At 36.2% G+C, this 25,103-nt stretch overlaps 1 protein-coding gene across 2 annotated transcripts in view; it reads left to right on the top strand.

Moving 5' to 3' along the window:
* The window catches only part of GABBR2 (gamma-aminobutyric acid type B receptor subunit 2), a 473,703-nt gene that overhangs the window by 218,034 nt on the left and 230,566 nt on the right, over positions 1-25,103 (top strand). For both annotated transcript variants that reach the window (XM_032119790.1, XM_032119799.1), the window contains exons 4-7: positions 5,000-5,101; positions 10,227-10,292; positions 15,712-15,903; positions 17,032-17,268. In XM_032119790.1, the coding sequence (XP_031975681.1) occupies positions 5,000-5,101; positions 10,227-10,292; positions 15,712-15,903; positions 17,032-17,268 (597 nt within the window). The remainder of the gene's footprint in view (positions 1-4,999; positions 5,102-10,226; positions 10,293-15,711; positions 15,904-17,031; positions 17,269-25,103) is intronic.

The raw sequence follows: 25,103 nt of genomic DNA on the forward strand, positions 1-25,103 counted from the left end.
TTAGTAAAATATCTGACTGTGTAATCCATCTGGTCTGACCAGTTCTCATTTGTTAGGAGTCTCTTATGATCAACATCTGGTAGGATTAGACTGCCCTGAACAACAAGGATTTAGCTTGCTGTACTTACATGCAGCTTTAGTGAACCAAAAGGTCATCAGAAATATCTGTTAAAAGCAAAGTAGTATGATTAATCTAAAAATTATTAAATTCATTTTGTAACTGGCAGAGTTAGGATTAACTGAGTGGACTTGCCTTTAAACACATAATTTGAAACCTGGTTTGAAATGTTGGTCAGTGGAGACCCTTAAATCCAAACTGTCATCACTAGATTGACAGTTCATCAGGAATATCATCTTTCTTTACTATTTTCCTCAGAAAAAATTGATAAAATTGGCTTGCAAAAAAATGAAATACTGCAGTCAAATGGATTCTAACTATTTACTACAGGTCACAAGGTGCTTGCACTAATAATCTCACTAAAGTGAGCAATCTCATCTCACCTAAAAGGAAATCACCATGTGTGCAACTTTTGTACCCTTGTGAGGGACATTTATATATTGTGTGCAGAGAATCATCATTCAGAATTTATGTAGGAAATAAAAAAACCCCAAAATTCAGTGTTGGGGCCCCAAGAGCACCAAAAGCCCTTTCTGCTCCTGAGCAGTCCCCAAGGGCTGCACTCCCCTCACCACCTTCCCCCTGCCCAACTCCATTTCAACTAAACTCAGTGCCGTCAGTCCATGCCTTAGTGATGCTGTGGGAATGCTGGTTTCTCATTCTCTCCATCACACCTAAGCCTGGCAGGCGCCCTGTAGGCTTGTCCCCAGTCCTGTCATATTGGTATGGACCTGCCCAGCAATCATGGGTTCTGTCTGACCCTGGTTATTTTTACCACACCTGATCCTGTTCCAGACTTGTGGATCAACTTCCCAGTTTTATGCTGGACTTACTTTATTACCATGGAACTTGTGTGGAGGTGTCACCTCATGCCTGAAACTGGTTGTTCTCTCCACGCCTGTCCTGCTCCCCTTGCTGGGTTGCTGGCTGGTGAGGTCCTGGTCCAGGAGCTGTGCTATTGCACTTGCACCCCTCTTCCTTAGGGAGCCAGACCACGTTGCTCCCCAACATTTTCTTCCTTTCCTTAAAGCTTACATGCATTCTTTCTGGTACAGACCACAAGTGTGTTGCAATTTTATCTCCTCTAGACTCATAATTTTTTAGAGCTCACTTATTTATTCTATCTACTCTCTCAATTTGCGAGCGATTAAAGAAATTAAAATTTCTTCCTTTGCACTGCAAGTTCTTTATTCCTCTAAGTCCCTGTATTTCTTCTTTCACAGGGGCAGGGTGAGGGACTTTGTTGTTCACCTCTCAAACATCACTAAATTTGATACAAGAGCTGTGAGGTAGGCATGTATTGCTGCTATCTACTTCACAGGAAAAATATACAGCCAGACTTGGTAGCAAACTTTAAAACCTTTATTTCAGTCATAGGAGCTGAATCAAAGAGCAGCTCTGGCAGAATGAGAGAGAAAAGCCAGGTCTCTTGCATCCCATCTTCTCTTTTGCCTAAAGCCAAAGGCCCATCCTTTTCTTCATGCAAAAGCATCCCTTACAAAACCTTCATGTTTTGGAACTTGCACCCGAGTAAACATATTTGCACCCCAGTAATTTTTGAAGTTGACCACACATAGATTAAATATGTACTATGGTGAAATACTGATGTCATCTAATTTTGTAGGCAGAGCAGTGCAAAAGTGTATTTTTTGGTTTTGTTCTTTTAAATTTTTTTTTTTTTTTTGCTCCGAGTGATGGACTAAGGTCTCTGAGCACTGGTTTATGAAAATTGTCAGGTTTATTGATAATCAGATCTGGTAGTTCCTGTTTTAGGAAAATGAAATATTGCTGTCTTTGAAGTACATAAAGTTGATATAAACAGACATAGAGCTACAGCCTTCATTAAATTGCTAACAAGGGTCTAAAACCCCGTGGAATTACACTGCTTCTGTGTTATTGTGGTGCAAGATTTCCTTAGCAACTGTGGATCCCCATAAAAACTTAATGCAGCTTTGGTACCACTTTCTACAGCAGTTTCTAAAAGTTGAAATTATCCTATTTACACAACAAAAGCCAGAAGCACAGAAGTTTACAATTCTTTTTACTTGGAGTTGGTGGAATGAAACGATTGCTGCTGAGCTCTAAAACTGCTTGCACCAAAACTGCTGGTGATACACTTTCCGGGACTGCAAGCATCTGCTGAAACAAAACATGCAACATTTTGTATTCTCAGTTTCATAAATTTTATCCAAAATTGGAATGTTTGTATCAGGAACTGGCAGCTCTAGAACTGGAGGTGAGACTTTGCAAATTCTGACTTTGTACCTAAATCCAAGTCAGAAGATTCTGTAGTTAAATGTATCTGAAAGAAGTGAAGAACCTCTGTAGAATGAAAACCACAAGATTCTGTTCCATTATATATTTAGAGTATTTATAAAGGAAGAAAAGAACCTGAGGTTGGTGACAAAAAATATAGAAATAGGAAGTAAAAACTGGAAAATATAGTGAAAATACTCCCAGACCAGGGACACAGGATGACATGTGTCAGACACAGATCAGACCATTGAAAGGGAAACATCATCTTTTAGAAAAACCTTGTAAATTCTTATAAAGCTGTGAATATCTTGCTGGGATCGTGAGAAAGAATCATATTTCTTTTGGCAAAATCTTCACAACATATGCATCTGGAAAACATCAAATATCTGTTTGCAGCAGTAAAGGGAAAAGGTTTTTGACTTCATTGACACAAAATCTAGTAAGGCGTGTCTTTTGGAAGATTAATCAGTAGATAAACGAAAAGTCTAAGAGCTCTGAAAGCCACAGACACTTTGCTCCTAGCAGATTAGCTGGGGAGATATCAAAGAAATTTCTCAGTGGCTGAATTGGCATTGCTCAGAAAAAACCCCAAACATACGCAATTTAATTCCTCAGTTGCAAAGTTCTGAAGGGATGGAATCCCAGCAGGTCAATAGACAGTATGAAGTATCATTTTTATAATCATCAGCCTTGTGCTCAACACTGAAGCCTATCTATAAGTTTTAACAATATTTAATGTGTGTTTTTTATCACTGTTTTTCTGTTAATAATGATCTAATTTGACTAAACAGTATTTGGTAAATCAGCTGTTTTCTGCTCAATTTAGCTGAGTAATGTCAACCTAGCCTGTCTTTGATTAAAAGACTGACTAGAATTGTTTAAGAAGAAAATCAAGAAAATATCAGAAAAGCAAATCTGAAACTAAAAAAATTCTTGTCATACAGAAGAAAGGACAGTATTGGGTAGAAGCATATGACAAGTTGTATTCCTTTGTAAAGTGCATTGATGTTAAGTAAGGAAAATGTTACTTTTTGTCAGTATCAAATGATAGTTTTAGTGATCTCTCACACTAGGTAGAAGGATTTTGGACAATAGCTAAATTATGATCAAGAGAGGTTTGTTTTCTTGTGCTATCACTGATGGTTTGTTTTAAAAAAACCAAATTTTTTTGTATCAACAAAGACTTCTGTTGTAAGGAGCAGTAAATGGCATTGCTGGAGCTAAAATAACAATAATTCAGTTTTGTTACTATAGTAGCAGAAAAAGAAGTCACTACTGATCACTTTTTGTGAATACATTTTCACAGAACGAGTTTAGAAACTGGTAGCATCACAGAAGGATAAAGGATGTAACTCAAATCTTGGTGGGCTGACCATTCTGACTTGCTTCTCTAGGATAAAAAAAAATTAATAAAAAGTAACTTATATGCCCATTTGTTTTAATCATTGCGAAAGGTTATAAAGTAAAACTGTGTCTTAGTAATTTTAAAGCATGACTAAAGGGGATAAGATGACACAGAGGCCATGAAAGAAGTAATTAAGGCAGCTGGTGTAGCGATGATTGTCAGGAAATGACCCATACAGAGGGTCATCAGAAAGTATCTGCAGATGATACACAGGCTTTAAAATCCTCCTGTTTAATATCATGTATCTTCTACCTTCTGTTTTCTGTGTTTGCATGTGGGATACCTGTTTTACACTGATTTGATTCTCCTATTTCTGTTATTACAAATAAATTAAATAAATAATTACTGCAATTGATGTGATCATAATTCTGTTAACTTAAAATTGGTGTGCCACTCTCTTCATTTCAGTCTGTAATCATGTTGCAGACTAAAATTATTTTTGCTTATCTATTAGGAATAGTAATGTGAAACTGGTTTTGCAATCATGTGGCTGGAGGAAAACCAGCAGTGATTAAGACAGGAAAACTTGAAGTAGTTATATGGAGAAAAAAGCCTATTCTATAAGGGTATCAGTAAGCCATATTGCTTTGTATGTTATCTGGGTTCTTTGTGGTATTAGGCAGCTCAAAGAGGACAGTCTTGCCACTATTAAACAGGTGAAAAAGTCTGTTGCGTGTGCCACCTTCGAGCAAAGTCTTGCTGCCCCAGGGTATAATGCATGGTCTAAGAGAGGGGTAGGCCATGGAGGAGTTCATTAGGCTTTATCAGTCCCTAAATGATATAAGCTAAGCTCTGCTGATTCGTGCTAGGACCAGCTGAAATCAGTACTTGAGAATGTGTAAGAGTTTCCTTGATGAGTCTTTTCCCTTTATACTGTCTCAAACATCACTTTGGCTACAACAAAGCTTTTGGTCCTAACAGTCCTGGAAATACTGGAAATACATCCCCATGACACAAAGTGGGAGCCCAGCTTGTGGGGCTATGGTGAACTTTCTGCTGCACATAGTAAAGTCCTTTACATGGTCCAGCCATTGATAGTAGGTTGTGGTCATAGAGTACCAGTCCCATGATCACATCTTAGGCAAAATGGAAAAAACTCTGCGGGTGCATATATCATCATTGAGATCACTGCTTGTCATTACAGATATAAAAACAGTCCATCTGCTTCCTTCTCACTGGCTCTTGGTTCACTAGTTTGTCTTTTTCTCAAATTGTGACAGGTGAGGAATGATCTGACTGGCGTCCTTTATGGAGAAGACATCGAGATTTCAGATACTGAAAGTTTTTCCAATGATCCCTGCACAAGTGTAAAGAAGCTTAAGGTATGTGTGGCTGATTGATGAAAAAGAGAAAGTGTTGTTTTGGGGTTTTTTTTCTATGAAGAGGAGTAGTGAAACAAAATTTGTGTTAGAATGACGTATTACTACATTCCATTGCATAACAACATCCAAAAAATGGCGTCTTGAGCACCTAGTCCTGCTTAAGTTAATGAAAGTCTATGTGTATAGTAAATATTTTTTATAGTTGCTGATGATGATGTTAAGTAAAGAAAGTTGTTGCTGACTTAATGTTTGCACTTAAAGCCACAGTCATAGTGATATACGTGTGAAAATTCTTGAGGTCTGGAACCAGAACCCTTTTAAGGTAAATTATCATGTAGAAAGAATATTGAGCCTCTTCGCATTAACTTCATTACACATTTTAGATTAAATTCTTTGCTAACATCATCTGTGTGATTTCATATGAATCATAAGGAAAAAAAAAGGAAAAGTAAATTTGGTAGCAGAATAATTTCCCATCCTTCTCTTATTATAATGATTTATTAGACTTCTGGCATCTCATAAAATTAAAACTATATTTTAGCATTACCATGCAGTGCAACCAGCAACAAACTAGACACAGGAGATATGAATCTTAAACTGCACATGAACATGAAAGAAATGATTGAACAGCAGGAGAAAGCACTTTTAAATGTCGAAGATCAAATTTTTTCTGGCATCTAGTGCATATGACACACAATCAAAGGCACAATCCTGCAAATACTTAAATATGTGTAAAACAGGATACAAAAAAACCTTAATAAACAGAATGATATTAAAAAAAGATAAAATTAAAGCAAGAATATTGACCTGTGTAAGACTAGACCACTACTGAAGCTAGCTGGAAAAGTTCTGGAGCATGGTAAACTAAGTATGCTTTATTATTTCCACAATCTAGAGATGTAAGCCTGAATGTTTAAAGTATTAATTGGTAAAGATTATGTTTGTGGGAAGCCATTTGTGCTGTCCAGTCTAAGCCAGTTTGCATTTCCTGTCTGGGTTGAAGAGACTCCAGTAGGAGTTACAGTAAAGTCCCCATTATTGACTAACAATAGTATAATAAAAAGGGGGAAAAAAAGCATATTAAGCACGTATCTTTAGGCTGAAAGTCAGAAGAAGCAATGTGGTTCTAACTTTCTTGTGTGTTGTGTCAACAACACACTGGGGTATTTTACTGGGAAGACCAGAAGACTCAACTAACAATATATTAGTTATCTCTTGGTTTCTTCTTCAAAACAAATTAGTAAAACAATAATAAGCAATTATCCAGAAAATTGCTGTTCTTGACAGAAATATAAGGTTAGTTTTTGTTGGGTACATGTTAGACATGGAATTCAGCTATACAATTCTAAAAATGTTCATTCCTTTCTTCCACATGTAAACCTCATATAAGTAAATTGGTATCTGCTTACCTGAAATAATTTTATTTTCACAAACACATTTAAATTATTGAAATCTACGATTATGGAATGGAAAACAGAAAAATCTGGTGTGATTTGCAGAAATATATTTTATATTTCTTTTGGTAACACATTAGTTTCTAGTGCATTGACTCCAGCCTCTTTGGACCACAGTTGAAAGGTAAATTTAAGCTTAAGGATATCTTTAAAATTCATTTTTATGTTCAAAGAAAGGGATGCGTTTGTACATCCATTTAAATGCTTGAAAATTCTAAGCATGCACAGACAAATTGTATGGGCAATAACATTTCTGCTTCCAATGTTTTCATATCTTGCATGTAGGACAAAAGAATTACCATCATGTTATGATGATGGGAGTTGATGACATCTAGTTCACCTTCACAATCAGTGAAGGTCAGAGGCTCATCTATAGCTCTTTAAGTGGACATCCAAGCATTTAGAAGGCAGAACATGTGGCTACCTCTATTGTCAAAGTTACCCAGCTTTGTGTAGATTTATTGATAACCTCTTGACTGCCAGATACATGGTAGAGAATAAGACAGAGTATCTGAGCTATTCAATTTAGGTATCTCATAAAGAGCCTGCCAAGACATTGACTTTTCCTGGCAGACGAGATATTGTAGCAATCCTTCTCTGGAAAGCTATATAATACAACATTGTGGTGTTATTCATTAGAAATGAGACAGATTAAAATCTGATCAAAGAAGGGAAGCTCTGAAGGCTGAAAAAAAATAGCTGCCTATTCCAGCAAAATGTGCATCACTCAAAAACTCTGAAAAGGCTAGAGTGTCTCGTGTCTAAGGCTGTTAGAAATGGTAGTGAAGGAGACAAGTTGTTCTTCATCCCTACATCATCTTAGATGTGTTGGTCCTCACTCTCTTCAGGGTTTATACTACTCAGCTGCTGGTGCTACCAAAGACACTTCATATTTAGTAGCCAAATAGTACCCTCACTTATATGAATGAAAAAAAGGGAGCAAAAGAGTAATTAATTTTTGAGGCTGTGCTATAGGCTTATTTTATAAAACCTTTTTTTATGCAGGGTTTGCCACAACTGTGAGTAAATGAAATGTAACTGTTCTTCATTTTCTTGTTTGAACTTCAGTCCATATGGGAACATATGTATTTCTTACTGAGGGGCAAAGCTTAAATGCTGATATTGCTACTGTAATCTCTGGGAAGAGTAAATATGACAGCTCACCATATGGCAAACGGTCTAAACATTGGTCTTTTTATGTAAGTGCAGCTTTGGGAGTTGCCTTCCCCTGGGATGTTTTTAATCTTCTTGAAGATCACCTGCCTAATTCCATGAATTAAAACCTCTTCTGTCAAATATGTTTTACCTCCATGCAAGCAATTTACAGCTCTCTGAAAAAGAGACTTGACACTTGCTGGAATCCAGTGGGTGATTTCTTTGATTCCTATGAGGAAGTTCTACTGTGTTAACTTGCATCATTCTGCAAGGGTTGATGTAAAGGAATAGTATATCCTTGCAAGAAAACCACGCTGATTTATAGTCAATTAACAGTATGAATGAAGGGGTAAAAAAGTTATGCCCAGCAAGCATCTGATGTATCTCTTTTCATGAGTCTGTAATGTGGACTTTCACCCACAAGCACTGATATGAACCCAGCTCTGATACACTTCGGTGCAGATTTCATTATCCATGCAGATAAAACCTCTGCCAGGGACTGGAGCTATGTGCAATTGCATGAATTTGAAGATTCAACGTCTCTCATGCGGGATGGAGCCAGCAGACCCAAGTCTGGCATCCATGGATCTAGGCTTATTTGCAATCTTGAATGCAATTCTTCAAGAACAAATCTGGGGAAAACGTGAAAGGGGATGCAAAAAGTTCAAGAGGAAGAGGCTGACTGAGGAGTGTGTCATCGCACAGAGGAAGAATGCTGTGCACGGAAGAGGAAGAGCTCTTGTATGGACTTTCCTAAATTAGCTCGTTCTGCTTGTGTTCTAACAGACAATTCCTCCGTTGCATGATTGCATACTAAATTATGTGATAGTCATGTGGAAGCAATGTCTTAAGGTGTGAAACCACACACCACAGATGCTGTGACTTCAGTCTGAATGTTGTCACACAGCCAGTGGGCAGCAGTGCTGCAAGTGCACTCTGGGATTATTCTTTATGAGGCCACATAGTTTACATCTTTTGGGGTTTTTTTAAAATTGGTTCTCATCATGTTATGAAATGGAAAGGAATTTCTTCAATTTTTAAGTTTAATTATTAGGTGCTGTGCCATTTATTTTTTAATCAAACTCTGCTACTCTTTTTTTCAAATATTACGTCTGCATTTTTATGTTCAGACCAGTCAAGTGAGTCAGAGCTGGGGTTCCAAGAATAACAAAATTATTTCTAAAATGTGAAAAATAGAAATAGTTGATGAGGTGAGGGTTTTTTTGTATAATTCCTAAATCTATTTATTGTCCTTACAAAAACTGTAATGCTATTGCTGTAATTTGTGTAATTTGTTTGTTTGGTTTATGTAACTTTGCTAATTTGTTTAAAAAGAATCTAATCCACTTGAAAAAGATTTACACTACTTTATCAGTCTGTGGCTAAATATAAAAATGAAGAGAAACAGGCTTACTGAAAATGCACAGGTTCAGAATGAGCAAAGTACATTATGTTATTTCTGATTTAAACCATGCTAAGAGTGACAATATTTTCATGGATTTAATTGCAGAAACATTCTAATATCTTATTGCACTGTCCATCATAATATTTTCTGCTGAACAGGAAATAAACATTGAAATTATCTGAACTAAAAATCTGACAAATTGATTTAATTAAAGCTTAAATGGTTTTTGCCACTGAAAATCATACTGAATCATATGTTTGTTTTTTCCTTGGAGAGGGAAAGAGCTATTAGTAATTCTAAACAGATCTTATATGAAAGAAATGAAAAATTTGATTTGCTCAAGCTTTTGCTGAGAACTCTGCCTTTGTGTGAAAGAAAGGTAATGTGAAGTCATAAAAAGATATCTGTTCTGTGTTTTATGGATATTAGAAGTCATTTTTCATGTTAGGAAGGTGTTAGTCCTGTTTCTGGAGAAATATTTTTCTCCATATGCTCCTGACTTTAGGAAGACTTTCTTAATATGTTTCTAAGTATGAAAGCAAAATTATGTCTTTGAACTTCAGTCATGGGTTCTTAAACGGTGATGATTTTTTTTGATGTGTGGAGGTAGGAGAGAGGGAGTTGACAATGTGTTATAGTGGCTATAGAGATGATTTTGTATGGGTAAAACCTTTAAAAATTACTAAAGCAGGCTTAATATCAAGGCATTTGATCTCACAAATCACATTTCTTACTTCTACAGCATTATTTTACGCAAACAGTGAAAATTGTATGTCTTTAACTTGTAATATGCAAAATTGTAGAAGAAATATTGCAAGGAAGCAAAAGAATATTTGATATTTTAGTGTTATTGAATACTAATATTTGACTGTAATATCAGTTTTACTCTCATTGGTACTATAGCTTAATCTTTTTCTTCAAACACCTCGGCTTTTTTTGTCTTTTGTGGTACTTCAAGTTCTTGAACTTCTAGAAGGTGAAATAGTTCTGTATTAATTCTGTCTGCAGCTGTAATCTGTGCTAAATCCCTGCATGATCTGAATGGCCAATTAAAGGGGTGTCTGGAAGCTGTGACTGCATTTAACTACCATGTATTTTATTCAATCTGCAGGGTAACGACGTTCGGATAATCCTTGGCCAGTTTGATGAGGAAATGGCTGTGAAAGTTTTCTGCTGTGTAAGTAAATATATTTAATTGCATACCACAATAAAGAATGTGCTGCATTTGAATAAAAAGTAACTTGAGCATAAACTTTTTTTTCACGGAGTTCAGCTCTGTGAAGGTTTATATCCTAAAGAGAGGTTACACATGCTTAGTTCCATTTCTCTTTCAGTAAAATACTTTGTACTTGACTTCAGTGGAATTTAGGCATAGACTGCATGCTTAGCTTCTTACTACTTTCCTGCAGTGGAATTAAATGCCAAATCAAACTTGAGCAATGCTCTTCACATCAGATCCAGAGAAATACTTGCATATGTAGCAGCAGATAGAGAGAACTGCAAGGTTTCAGTCTTGTCCAAGAGTTGTGTTCTGGTGATAATGCCTTTGTGTATGGGTTTTGCATGTTTTGCTTTTAAAGAATAAGAAATTCAAGCCACTTCCTATACATCCTAACTCAGCAACATTAATTTCTGCTACTGAAAATGTTGCTAACTGTACAGTTGTCATTCCCATCTGACTTAGCACTGTATATTTTACATGTATTACATGAAAGCAAATAGTACTTGGTAAAAAATAAAATTTTTTTAACCATAACAGTAAGACTAGCAAATATAAAATTCCCTATCCTCACCATTTGTTTGTGTGAACGTGCTGCAAACTTATCCACTGTTACTGCCATTGAAAGTAGAAGGATTAAAATGTGAATCTATACTTGTACTGGCCTGAAAAAAGGAATCCCAAAGAGGCAGATTTTAGTGGCCTAAATTTTGAATAGGTATTGAATTCGTAGTCTAAATAGTTAGATTATTCCTGTATGATCCAAGAACACAGTAAATATAATGGAAAAGTAATAATGACAGCATCTAAATTTCAGAGGGTGGTTTTTAGTGTTCACTTAGTGAGTTACTTATCCTTGCAAAGAAAGGAAAGGCAGAAGTTCAAAATCTGAGTGCTATATGTGCCTCAGATGCATTTTGGCTCTTACTCAGCGGCTGTCCCAGTTGGTGGCAAAATTTGGAAAGGAGATTGTAGAGTATATTTGGAAGGAACAAAATCTGTTTTCATCCAAAAGGAAATGGAAAGTATTATTTTATTTTTCATTCTTCTCATCTCTGATAGGTCTTTGTATATAGATCTTTTTGTACTGCCATTTGAATTGGATTGACAGAGATAATCTCTTATTTTTTCATTCCTGGAAGAAATGATGGTCCTTTTGCAGCCCAGATCCTCGTCAGATCTCTTGGGTTTGGACTGCATTTTCCCAGCAGAGGGGTTCTGGTCAGAATTATCTTCCAGTCCAACATTAGCAAGAGATTGGCCTCATTTATGCCACTGCCCTTAATTAGTAGTTGCATTCCTCTAGAATTCTCTTCCAAGTCCATGTGAGGCCACTGAAGAAATCCTAGAATTCCTTGGAGGGGCAGGCTGTCCTTTAGTCTGCACCGCTCTCATCTGAAGGGTTCCAGGGAGAGGATGTCTCTGTCACATGAGCACAGCCTTCTGTGGCTACAGTTTGGTGTGAAAGTGGGAAATGTGTGTAACTCTGAGCAGTTCAAAGTGTGATGGCCGCTTCTAAAGTACATTAGTGTCAAAAATAATAAGGTGGATTTTTCTGGAGCCTGGAGAAATCTGGAAGATCATATATTGAGGCTTGTATAAGTGTATTTATTTGGGAGTTTCAGCAGGAGACTGAATGAAGGAGAGGGCAGTTCTAAGTAGGTCATTTATATATTAATGCACTAAAATATGTCAGAAAGCTTGTTATTAGTCACAAAATATATTGTTGACTCATGCACTCCTACAGATATATGTCTAAGGGCACAATAATTTAGATGTGTCAAGGTTTTTTAATTCCTCTTTTCCAGGTGTATCTTCAGACAGGTTTGAGTTATGATTCCCTGTTATATTTTGCAGGGTTACTGATGTCAGTCAGAGAAAGGCTTTGAGTTTGCTAAAGGATGGTGCTTTTTCACTGGTGCAAGACTTTTTTTTTTTTTTTTTTTTTTTTTTTTTTTGTGATTGTGGTTATAACCTGAGTATTATTTGGTAATGACTTACGTAGGTGGTAAAATCTTTAAAGTCTGCCTCACTTTTCTGCCTGGATTCAACAGTCATATGCTGTGCGGTTTCCTCAGGACATCTATCGGAGTTTATATAAGATCATAGAATCATTTGGGTTGTAAAAGACCTTTAAGATTACCAAGTCCAGCCATAAACCCAACACTCCCAAGTCCACCACTAAGCCTCACCTAAGTGCCTCATCTGCACATCTTTTAAATACCCCTTGGAATGGTGGCTCAGCCTCTTCCCTGCTCCCTGATAATCCTTTCAGTGAAGAAGTCTTTCCTAATAGCCAATCTAAACCACCCCTATTGCATCTTCAGACCATTTCCTCTTGTCCTATTCCTTGTTATTTGGAAGAAGAGACCAACATCCACACAATAAATGGACTAAAAGATGGGACAATTCAGTGGTAAACTTTAAAAGTCCTCCCAGCAGACAGGACTGGTTCAAGCCAAAGTGAATGATGGCAGGTATTTCCTATAAGGATTTAAACATGCTTAGCTGTTCATTTATCACCAGTGTCAAAAACAGTGAGCAGTTTTAGTTCTATGGGAAATCTTGGCTTTATCATTCATTTTCACCTCAGTGGAAGGAATGTGATATTTTCTTGGAATAGAAATTAGAATCTTTTTGGTCAAAACTTAATTCTTCAACCATAAAAAAATTGCCAATAATTGTTTACTACACATAAGAAATATCTATTACAGGAACCTTTGTTGTAAATAAGCATTTACTTATGGATTCAAACAAGAATTAAAAGTTTAAAAAAAAAATTAAAATTCAGTTTCACAAGGGCAAAAATTGTCCATGACAGTTTCCTGGCTGCTTGACTGCAACTCAGGGCTTTGCATCCTACACAGGGTATGAGAGGAAGATAAAGGAAAATGTATGACTATTTTATGCTGTTCTGGTGGTACAAAGTATGTACAAACCTTCTTCACCTTGGTTTTGTCTGCCAAAAATTCTTCCCCTTAGAAACTGAAACTTGCAAGAATTGGTCTGTGGGCATTCAAACCGTTCAAGACTGTTCCACACAACACAAGTTCCACGTGTTTCAAGTAGTTGTATCTTTTAAGCACCAAAATCATCTCCATTTAGCAGAGTCAACAGGGAGAAAATGGTGGCAAAAAAAGCATTATTTTGCAATAAGTCTCCTGGGACCCAAACACTGAAATGTCTGAATACTATCAACTGTGCTGTCACTAGAAAAATGACTGCATGGTCATGGTGCTCAACCTTAGAGGAGCTGATTTTCTTCCTTCTTTTGCCTTCTCCAGACTAACCTTCAAGCCCTGACACTCCACCATATCTCAAAGGACAAGCTGACAGCTCTTAAAGTGTTCTGGTTTGGGTTTTGTTAAACCAAATTGTTGCAGAAATGTGAAAGTGTAACCAGTCTTTCAGGCAACCATGTTGGGAATGATCCCTTGTTTCCAGGATGAAATTTCTGGCTATTTTGAAACTTTCAATTTTCAGCCCATTTCCCAGGGCATTCGCAGATTATGCAGGAAACAGTACAAGTGCTTATGCAAACAGAAAATTTCCAACAGCTCTAATTTCAGAATAGTTCACAGCCAATACTTTCTGGCAACACACAATTTGATACTTTAATCTCTATAGAGCAGGGAAAGCTATGTAAGATTGTCCTTCTCTAAAAGCACTATTTTGTGTCAATTTGTGTCCTCAGTGCTTTGAAAACTGTCAGACAAAAAACACTGAGTCACTGAAAGGTCTTGAATGACCTAACTGTATAATGAAAACTCTATTAGAAGAAAGTACTGCTATAGATGGGATTGCTATTTTCCTTGCAGGTGGACCTGGAATACAGTGTCTCCATAGCTGTGCAGGGGTGGAGGTGGGTAGGAGGACAGAAGCAGATGTGTTTCTGGAAGGGTAGAATTAACAAGCAAGAGAAAGACAAACTATTTATGTGGATTGTGGAATAAGTAAAATATGAGATGCAAGACACAAGACTTCATACAAGACTTTCAAGCAGCCTTGTATACAAAGGCATGAAATTTGATTTTGGCTGAACAAAAGCTTCTGCACCAGGGGCCAAATATATCTGCTTTGTGCACAATACTGTTATGAACTCAGTTGGCACCATTATAATAGACTTCACAGATTTAAAGCCCATTTTTAATTTGGGTATTAACATATTTAGGAGGCTGTCCTATTTCATATATTGTGCTATTGATCTTTACTTATCTGATAGGCTTTTCAAATGATCTTTGGGATAATTTTCAAAACAGTTATTTCTGAATGACTAATATGTCCTGTTTGGATTCTTATAATTTCCTCCCTTTGTAATATTATCTGTGAAAATGTAGCAGTTTTCCTGTTAAGAGCTCTAAGCTTGCACCATGTATTTCTAAAAATTAGAATTTTTATCTTAAGCCTTCTATCTCAAGCATTGTTTATATTAGGACCCAAAGAAGCATGAAACCTGCAGTTTTGAAATGGAGTCTGACTGAAATGTCAAAAGAAAAATATCTAGTTGCAAGACAGTGAGAGAAACATCTGACTTAAAATTTGCTAATTTTATCCTAGAACACTCTTCCCAATCAAAAAGAATATTTGAGAATAAATCAGCTTTTAGATACAACAGCATATGTGCCTGACTAAGAAAGTGTTTCTGTTTCCTGTTATGTATATCTGCTAAGTATTGAAAGGAGACAACTATCATCTCAGTATCTGGGATTACAGTGGGCTGTATTCAGTATTCCAACAATATAGAATTTCACATGAAGAAAAATCTTGCTGAGAAAAAAAAATAAATCATTAAGAGTTTGCTTTATATATTCACTATTCACTCATGCTCCTCAGAAGGAACTGCTAACTTAGTGTTTCTGTGGTTTGCTTTTTAGCACAGTCACCTAATTCACATTTGCCAGGTGTGGTTTGATGGTGCCTATGATCCAAGTTTTCTTGTTAACCTGGTCCTTAGGTTGATATAAGGGTGATAATAACTTAGTTTAAATGTGGTAGCATGGGGGTCCTATCACTTATGTAGTAGTTGTGTCACGAAGAATTTTCTGTGCAAAAGTGTGCCTTCTGCTTGTGTTCCTCTTTAACTCCCTCAGTTCTAGAATACTGTTTCATTTTTCTGTTTCTGAGGAAATGGTCCATGAAGGAAAAACAGGGTTTAGTAAATTCTCTTGTCATGTCCTGAATTCTGTAGTCAGGAGTCTTCAAGAAAAGAGTCTTCCTTATTAGCAAGTAATTATTCTAAACTGTTCAAAATACTTGTGTACCACAATTACACCATAATTTCATTAATAATGAAAAAAAGTTAACAAAAAGCAATTGGTTTTATGTTCAATACCTCTATTACAATATCCATTATCTTTTCTGTTTTTCTTATTTGCAGGCTTATGATGAAGAAATGTATGGCAGCAAATATCAGTGGATTATTCCAGGGTGGTATGAAAATCTTTGGTGGGAATCCTGGATTAATTCCTCACAGTGTCTAAGCAAAAATCTTCTTGCAGCCATGGAAGGTTATATTGGAGTGGATTTTGAGCCTCTCAGCTCAAAAACGAATAAGACTATATCGGGAAGGGTTAGTATTTTTCCTCCATCTATTTTGTTATACCATCAGTCTCACTGGTGTGTTGGCACAGTAAAGCACCAAGGAGGGAGGTGAAGCTAAAGGGTTCTTCTACCTACAGACCTGGCAGTCATCGTAGTTAGTTTCACCACTTTCCACTAGTTTACAATTTTAAAAGATTTGAAAATCAAATCTTATTCCCTACAGGGTAAGAAAGCAGTAAAGTCCATTCCTTCAAATCTATCCTCTTCCCCCATACAAGCATTATAGTTAAATGTACATTAAAGTTTGAATTATAGTCTTTAGTATCATGTGCTGTGTCACGTCAAGTTAAATAGCTGAGCGCAGAAACAGGAAACTCTTATATTTAAACCTATTCTGCAAACAGCCAATCTGAATGGTGATTTGTGCCTCTCAGAACTACGGGGCAGGAAGTGAGGCTTGTTTTAAATATAAAAATGGGTGGTGTTTCCATAAAGCACATAAGATTTTATCACATAATAAATCCATACAAACTCTGACCAATGAGCAACCAGGTCTGATTTTGCTGCTTTTCATCTTTTTTTTCCATCTGCCTTTCATGCCTTGCTGAGTGAGCATGAAAGACAACTTTATGGAAAGGCAACTCATCATATGATAGCACACCAACCAGAATGTAGTGAACTTGTAAAATATAGACAAATTGCCACTCAAAATTTCATCTTGAGCAAACGGCTGCTCAAGTAAAGGTTATTGGATTTGTGTTATCCTGTAAAGCACAATCAGACCACTAATTTGCAGGGATATGGACTTATTCTCTGTTTTATGCATTATGGCTCACCAGTGTACAGTTTTGGCTGAACTGGAGCCTTTTGTACACAAGTAAAATAAAGCAAGTTGTCATTTATACAGTGAGGCAGTACAACTGCTTTCAGTCTCTGTCTCCTAGTTCTGCTTTCCAATCTCCCCAGCAGTTTTTAAGTCAGGCAGTACATGTTTTTTGTGAATTTTATTTTCTTTCATAATTTTTACTTTGGAGGCCATTTCTCTATTAGTTATGTACATCTCTAAATTGGAGGGTGCAATTTGAGGTGTCAGTTTAGATTCAACTCTGTTAAATGTTAAGTATTGAGGTAAAACTGAATTTTATCTCCTCTGCAGACTCCACAGCAGTATGAAAAGGAATACAATGCTAAACGTGGTGATGGACAATCCAGCAAATTTCATGGTTATGCCTATGATGGAATATGGGTGATTGCCAGGACCCTGCAGCGGGCAATGAATTATCTGAATTCCACCAACAAGCACCAAAAAATTGAAGATTTTAACTACACAAATCACAAACTTGGCAAAATTTTTCTGAATGCTATGAATGAAACCAGGTTTTTTGGAGTAACGGTAGGTCCTCATCAGATAATTGTGGGATGGAGGAGGCTTGTGATTTTGTGCCAGTAGTTGAAACAAGTATTAAATATTAAGTATGCTTGAAAAAGAAACACAGTTGTGTATTTCTTCTATCTTCAGAGCTTCCAGTTCTATTTTATATTAAAAATTAATGTTGTTGCCTTGAGACTCTTGCTTATTACCTGTCTTCAGATGCCAAGAGATGACACTGTACAATTCCTCAGTTATCAGATTTTTAAGCACGAATGTCATCTGAATTAACAAATCAGAGTGGTCTCAAGGGAATCACAAGCTTTGCAAGCTGCAGTGACCTTTTAAGTGAATGTTTTAGCAGTTAAGGAGTAGCTGGAATGTGATCTGAAAATACATTTTTTTCTCCATCATTTAGGTTTGGTACTAGGTTATAGTACACTAACTGTAGTGCTTTACATCCTAGATAGTCTTGCAACATACTTCAGTTGTGTTTTAAATTTATTTATAATTTGTATTTTTTCACAGTCAAGTACAAAGCATGCTCACATTGACTCAAGAAGAACTGGTTATATGCAGTAGTATCCTCATTCTGATTTTAATTGTACAGTTGCAAACCCATAGTATTTTTTTTTTTTTTTTTAGAATTTGTTTACATTTCTTCTGCTTTTTGACAGAGTAAAACAGACCATAGGAGTGTGGCCTTAAAACTTCTTAATTGCTTGATTGTATCTGAGACAACATTAGTCAGAAGTTAATGATGCATATGTGTTCGGGAGTCTGCAGAGCTCACCAAGTGAGATGAGCTGACTCCATTTCAGGGAGAATGGTCTTCACAGTTCCCAACAGCTGCAAAGAAGGAATGTACTGAAACATGCTTTGTTGAGCAGTGTACTTGGACTGCACATGGAAATTGGTGCAATAAGGAAATTGGTGTTTGAAGAAAAGTATATTTCAGTGGTGCACAGAGGGATGTCTCCTTGCAACAAGAGCATGGAGGAGGTTAGAGGGAGCTGGTCAGATTCTATTCCCATGTTAGTTTAAACTGTCTTGGACATCAATTAACCTCTACACATATTGAAGTAGCAGAACTAAGATTGTCAAAAATTGGTTCAAGGAGAAAATGCCTACACAAAGACATCAACAAGGTGTAAAGGCTCAACCATTTGCTGTCTTTGTTAATTGCTGAAAAAGCTTTCTGTGACATGGTACAATTGAAACTAATTTGGAATTTCTAAGTAAAAAACAACCATATGGCAAGACAATACCAGTATCTAGTTGCTTGCACAATTTTGCCTTCTTTTTACACTGAATTTGACTGAAAGTTTCAGTAAAATCATTTGTTATCCCATTGCATGCACAGTAGGACTGGATCTTTGATGAAGCTTTCAGACAGTAGCAGCTATGAAACAGACTCTGGAGGGACTCAGTTATATTTGTCCTGCATTATTCCATGTACAGTACCTATCAATAGCTTGAAATTGAATATTGCTATGTAGTTCCTTTTTTGTTTGTTTGTTTGTTTTTTTCTTATCCTTTTTGCCTTCGGTTTAGTTTTGCAGCCAATTATGGTGAAATCGATAGATTTCATTAGCATTGCTTAATTGTCCTTCACTGCTCCCCCTCCAACAAAAAAAACCCCAGCAAAATCAAACCGAAAAAAATCTAAGATTGAAAGAAAGCTCTTTTTTATTAGTTTCAGAGACAGCAGCAAAATCCCACAAGCATCCCTTTAGGGAGGGAATTCAGCTATGTTTACTTACTTTGCTGTATCAGGTATAATGGTTTTCAAAGAAATTATTGCATGATTATTCCCTGTATTTAGTACCTGTCTGAGGTGCTTGATAAAATATTTCTCTTTATCATTGGTCAACCAAGTCATAATGACAATGCACAGTCCAAATCTGGTATTTGCAAGGATAATGCTTCCTGTAACTGTAATTCACAAAAAAATTTTATTGAGAAAGATATGGAGAGAAGAAAATCTATAGGAACGACACTTTCTTAGGGCATAATTACAACATATGCTACTCAAGCTTTTCCAGACAGCATGGAGAAAAAGAGTTTTAGAGGAGATATCAAATATTTTGCATTGTAGCGTTCAGAAAGCTGAAGGAGCAGATTGATTCTTACCAGAAATACTTTTAAACTTTTTATTCTTCAGTTGAATAACTTGCTGTCATTTGTGACCTAATTTAAAACTTTCACTGGAATATGAGTTTTAAGTCTCAGAGTGCTAAATCTAATTTCATTTTTTTTCCAGAACATGTATTTTAATATCATCTTTTTACAGTTTATTTTCAAAAACTTATTCTAAACAGGAAAAGGACATTTCTTTATTCAAGAGTATCTATGCCAAATATAAAATAGGTTTCTGAAAAAAAAGAAAAAATAAAAGGAAGGACTAAATCTTGTCAATATTCAAAAACTCATCCAATAATAAACTATGTTGTTATTTATTAGGTAAGAGGAGATAGACAAGAAGCTGTAGATAAGAATCTGAAACTGGAAAATCTATTAAGTAGAGGCATTTTTCTTTAAGCTTTCTGTGAATACGATATCAGAAACACTGTCATGTCATAAATAATAAATCCCTTTACCCAGTTTTCATTTTCTTTGAAATTATTTATAGAAAGCAACACCGTTAAAGGTGGGGGGGAAGGAGGGTGGGGGAGTTGGGGAATTTTTTAAACAATTTTGAAACAACTTGTTGGGACGAAGTGTGCTAGTTCCTGATTTTACAGAATATCATTCTTTCAACTTTCTGTTCTTTTTTTCCTTTTAATTTTTTTTAATTGTCTAGGAGACAGCATTTAGAAAACAGATAAGGCTATTGCTCAGAGACTTGACATGACAAATCCTATTTTTATGCATCAGAAACTCAATGCAAAATGTTATTTATTCTAATTCTGCTGTCAGATATATATTAGAAGGGAAATTATGGCTATTCCTCAAATATTTCTGAGAGTTCTGTTCTCTTTCTGTTTGTTTTTTTTTTTTTCTTAACAAATTGATTCCTTCTGTTATTTTGCCTTTGTGCTTATCAGACTTATAGGACTTATAGTCATGTCAGTTACCATATAAATTCCTTGTGTATTCTGAATACAGAACAAGGAAACATAAACATGGTGATTTATCAGAAAAGAGTAATACAGCTATCTGCTACACTTTTAGAAAGATAAACTGGATACTGTTTTACAGGTGGAAAAGGATTTTGTGATGAGAAGTGCAAACCAAAAGACCTGCAAGGGTGTTCCTACAGTTTTGTTAATCTGAATGTCCTAATTCTGGAGTCAGATTCACTGGTGTTGGCCATTTTCCAATTGAGTAAGGCATTGTGTGGTTAGAATGGCCCCTCTGCAATGACCAGCTTTCAGGACAGGAATGCTTTTGATTTGGGACTAACTTGGCTTTCATGGTGTGCATTTTTCTAATTCCTTGGTTATCTGAGCAGTTGATTAGTTATAAATTAGGAAGCTGCTGAAGCAACAAAACAAAGGATTTTGATTTTTTTTTCCCCCCTTTTCTTAATCCAGATAGAAACAGTTGTATAAACTGAATGCAACACTACCCTAATGATTTATAAAGTGCAGGTCCTGTTTCCTTGCTAAATATATTTCTCTTCTCAAATAGTACACGTTCTTTCTGTTAAGTGTCAGAAAATGAAAGATAAGAAAAGAAGTATTTACACAGGGGTTTTTTTGACACAGTTTAGATGTCTGAGGAGTTCCCTTATGTAGTTGATAGAGGCACTGGAAGTAATTTAGATTTGGAGGACCTACTGAGGTCTCTGTTGAACTGTTACTACTTTGAATCGGTACATAGTGATAAAGTGATGGGAAGAAAAGTATATGTCTGGGAGATGAATATATCAGCATTTCAGTTATACAGCACTTTACAGCATGCTACCTGTAACGTGTTCATCATGTATGTGTGAAAGCTGAGGAGAATTTTCCACAGAGCCAGAATAATTCTCCTAAAGCAGATGTTTTGTTTGTCTAAGGGATAATTAAAAAAAAAAAAAAAAGGAGAAGAAAAGCCAAACTTTATTTTGTGCAATGCTACCATAATATAGCTTGCAGGCTTAATAATTAATGAAGAATTAGTGCTGTCTTCTCAGGATACCAAATCATATTTAGTGTATGCTGGATCAAAATCCTTCTAGAGAATAGAAGGATTTTGTTTTAGTCATTTTTTGCCTTTTTTTTTCTCTTTGTAGAGACTATGGATGACACAGTAACTTAAATTTACAGCAATGTTTATATTTGTTAGCAAAAAAATGTTGGTTATATTTGGAAAGATGTCATAGAATTGTTTAGGTTGGAAGGGACCTTAAAGGCCATCTACTTCCAACCCCTCTCAGAGCCCGATCCAACCTGGCCTTGAACACTTTCAGGAATAGGGCATCCACGATTTCTCTGGGTAACCTGTTCCAGTGCCTCAGCACCCCCACAGTAAAGAATTTTTTCCTAATATCTAATCTAAACCTGGCTTCTTTGAGTTGGAATCCATTTAACCTTATCCCATCACTACATCCCCTTGTAAATAGCTCCTATGCAGTTTTCTTGTTGGTTCTCTTTAGGCACTGGAATGCTGCCATATTAAATACCACATTTGTTCTCAGGATATTAGAAGTTTGTTTTGGCTACATGGGGGAGCCAAGTAGTAGGAAAAATACAGTCCACGTTGGAAATAATTTTTGATTCTTTTTTAATTCAAAACATGACATTCTATTTAAAAAATGTTTTCCTGTAATTTTTTATTTGCCTTACCTTTGTCACTGATGTGAAGTCATGAATGTTACCATTCTTACTGATTTATGCCTGAACTGTTGCAGTGGGGTATTCTGCTCATTGCATTTACTGCTATTATCTGTTATTATAAATCAAGTTTCAAAATTGTTAATTTATTTCTCATCCTCATGACCTTCTATTATTTCTGTGTAATGGAAAAAGAATTGCAGTGGAGGAGTGAGAAAATTAAATACAGCCTTGTCTTTTCCTTTTATGTCAGCCAGAGACTAGCACAGTAGGATAAAATTCCATCACAGTAGCTGCTGAACAATTGAAACCACAGCCATGAAATAGCTTTCAAGTCTGTCCCTGGCATCCTGCATTTGAATGTATCCAGTCATATTTCATAACCGGAAAAATGCTTATTTATATGAAGTTTGCTTTGTATTTTGATGCTGATTATTTCTGAAGATTTATCTTAGCAGCTTGCCTCCAATTTCCAGGCTTCAGTAGCCACTGCATTGTACAAGAATCTCAGAAATACAGTGTTAGCAACAGAAGAAGAACAGGGAGAAAGTATTTATTTCATGTCATCCTGGAAAAATAACATACCCAAGATGGTTAAATTAAAAAACATGTTGGTCTTTGGCAGAGAATCAGATAAAATTAGCATGGACTTCAGCAGGATGAACTTATGCTTAGTATGGGAGTCTAACAAACATTTCTATTAGTAGCATTCATCAGTGCAGCTAATTTTGCATGTACAGTACTGAATTAAGCCTCAAGAGCTATTTATACCTACAGTTAAATTTTCTTTGTTGACATGGCTGAGGTAGGGTGAATAGTAAAAGTAGTGGGGGGAGGGCAGAAATTTCAATCAAACAATTTCTTGTTAATCTAAAATAGAGCTTTAAAAGTACAATTAATTTTATAAAAGGGGGGGTAGAGGTTTAGTGTGCCGTGGAATACTTAACACTATAAAGACATCTGTTACTGAGAAATGCTTTTGAATGTTCAATCAAATTTGACTTAATTTTGAGCATTTGAAAATTTCTTGGTTGACATTAACCATAATTGGGTGATTTGAGGGAGTACAACAAGCTAGCAAAATGCATAGTCTGGAAACTATATATATGTATGCACACACATGCACATGCTCACAACCCCACTGACTCTTGGCAAATCTCAGGTTTTTCTGCACCTGACCCCATGAATGTGAACTATTCTGAATTTAATGCCTTGCTTTGCCTTTTCATTTTACAGAACTTGTTTCCTGGTAGGACATTTCTTGTGTAGCACAAAAAAGAAAATTATTTGGGATCTGACTGTGTGCAAGGCCCCCCACAGAGCTTTTTGGTTTTCTTGAACCTTGAATCTCAGTTTACCAGAGAAGAGATAAACATGGTGAATCTCTGACTTCCTTACTCCCTCCTGATTTCCAGTGCATTATCCAACTCCCATGAACATGTGAGATCAGTGCAGTGGATTGGTGAACTAATTTGCTCTCTATGTGACCAGCTCATTTAGGAGACCCCTCAAAGTAGAGAGCTGCTAAACTAAGCCATCAGCAAGTTTCCATAAGGTCATAAACAATGTTTGCTCATTAGGAAAATTCATTGCAAATGTTTTCATCTGACAACAGTGTAAAACTGCATACAAAAGGAAATCCTAACTTTTTAAAATGAGAACTGAAATTAGCTGTGACATTTCAAAGATTAGCCCTCAAGCTAACCAGCAGTTGACGATTTAATAGTTATAGTAGGTGTCAAATAAAAAAGGCTTTAGTCTGAAGTTGTAGAACACTTTCTGCAGCATCTGTCATTTTAATAACTGGATATTTGATGAAAATAAATGAACAACATACATTTATAGAAAAGCTAGTGAAACATTTTCTGGCTAATATATCTTAGCTTCCTCTGCTTTGTATTTAATTTTGTCTGTATCTAAATAGTGATTAACATAATGCTTAATATGCCCGAGAAACTGTTTGGTGCTACTTTGTGTACAAAGAGTGGAAGTCCCTACAAATAAAAAAGAAACAAAGCTCAAGGGAAGGTGATTGCACTGTCTAAGTAGGGGTGCAGGTTTGTACTTCACAGGGTAGTTCTCTTCAAGCTTTTAAAGAAAGCACATTTCAGTAGTACCACAACCTTGGTTTTTTCTGAAGTGTGATTTATTTTGTAGCTGTTTGTTTCTAATCCACCTTTGGTCTATGTTTTGGGATTGCTTTTTTTCTTTTGTTTTGTCTTTCTTGTCTGTATTCCTTGAATTTGAAGGATGAAAAGACTAAAGAAAAAGTTACATTTATGAAATATGGAAGCTCTGTCCTGCTCCGGATCAGCAGTTAAGCTGGGAGAGGATATCGATGGTTTTAAAGCAAGTTTTCAAGGCAGTTTTTCCCTTCTCCAGTTGGGTTTGTCTGACGTTGGTACAGAGGGCTCTTTGAAAACAGCAAGATACTGAAAGAGTGGGCAGTGTATATGTGTCGGACAAGCAACACGGAACTGCAGGTTCTGGTGTCTGCTGAATAAGCAGGACATTGGTTTTCCAGATGATTAGATGGCCTTTTGTGTTCTACTTAGTAGCACTACTAGGTAGATTCCTTTGCCATCTCTTAAACATCTAGCAGAAAAAGAAGGAAAAATGTCAGGTACCTTCTATCACTGCTTTAAAGCCCTGTGCCCTGCTTCACCAAGTTTTTAAAAAGACATAGGAAATGTTGTGTGCCTACTGAAAAAGGGTGATAGGATAGGATAAAATTCTACAGACACTTATGGAGAAATTTCCTGCTTGCAACAAGTGTACCATTGAAATACCATCTCCTAAAAATAACAGAAAGCCTGTAGTAGCTCCATCCCCCTGTACTGTGGCTTCAAACCATGTCAATATTTTGTGATCAATGGCAGATGACACATCAGTGTGGATCTCAGATGATGATCCCAAATCAGCAAGAAAATGTCAGCACCTTTCTTCATCATATACAAGGAAAGGATTTGCAATACATGCTATAAGAACTGTTTTGACAGAGTCTCTCCTGCAATAATTACCCAAAATGGAAAATGTGGTGAAAGGCATGTGGTGTTGACAATGTTGCAAATTTCTATATTTCTGTTTAAAATTTCTCCA

The sequence above is a fragment of the Corvus moneduloides genome, chromosome 1 (assembly GCF_009650955.1).
Source record: "Corvus moneduloides isolate bCorMon1 chromosome 1, bCorMon1.pri, whole genome shotgun sequence".
Classification (NCBI taxonomy): Eukaryota; Metazoa; Chordata; class Aves; order Passeriformes; family Corvidae; genus Corvus; species Corvus moneduloides.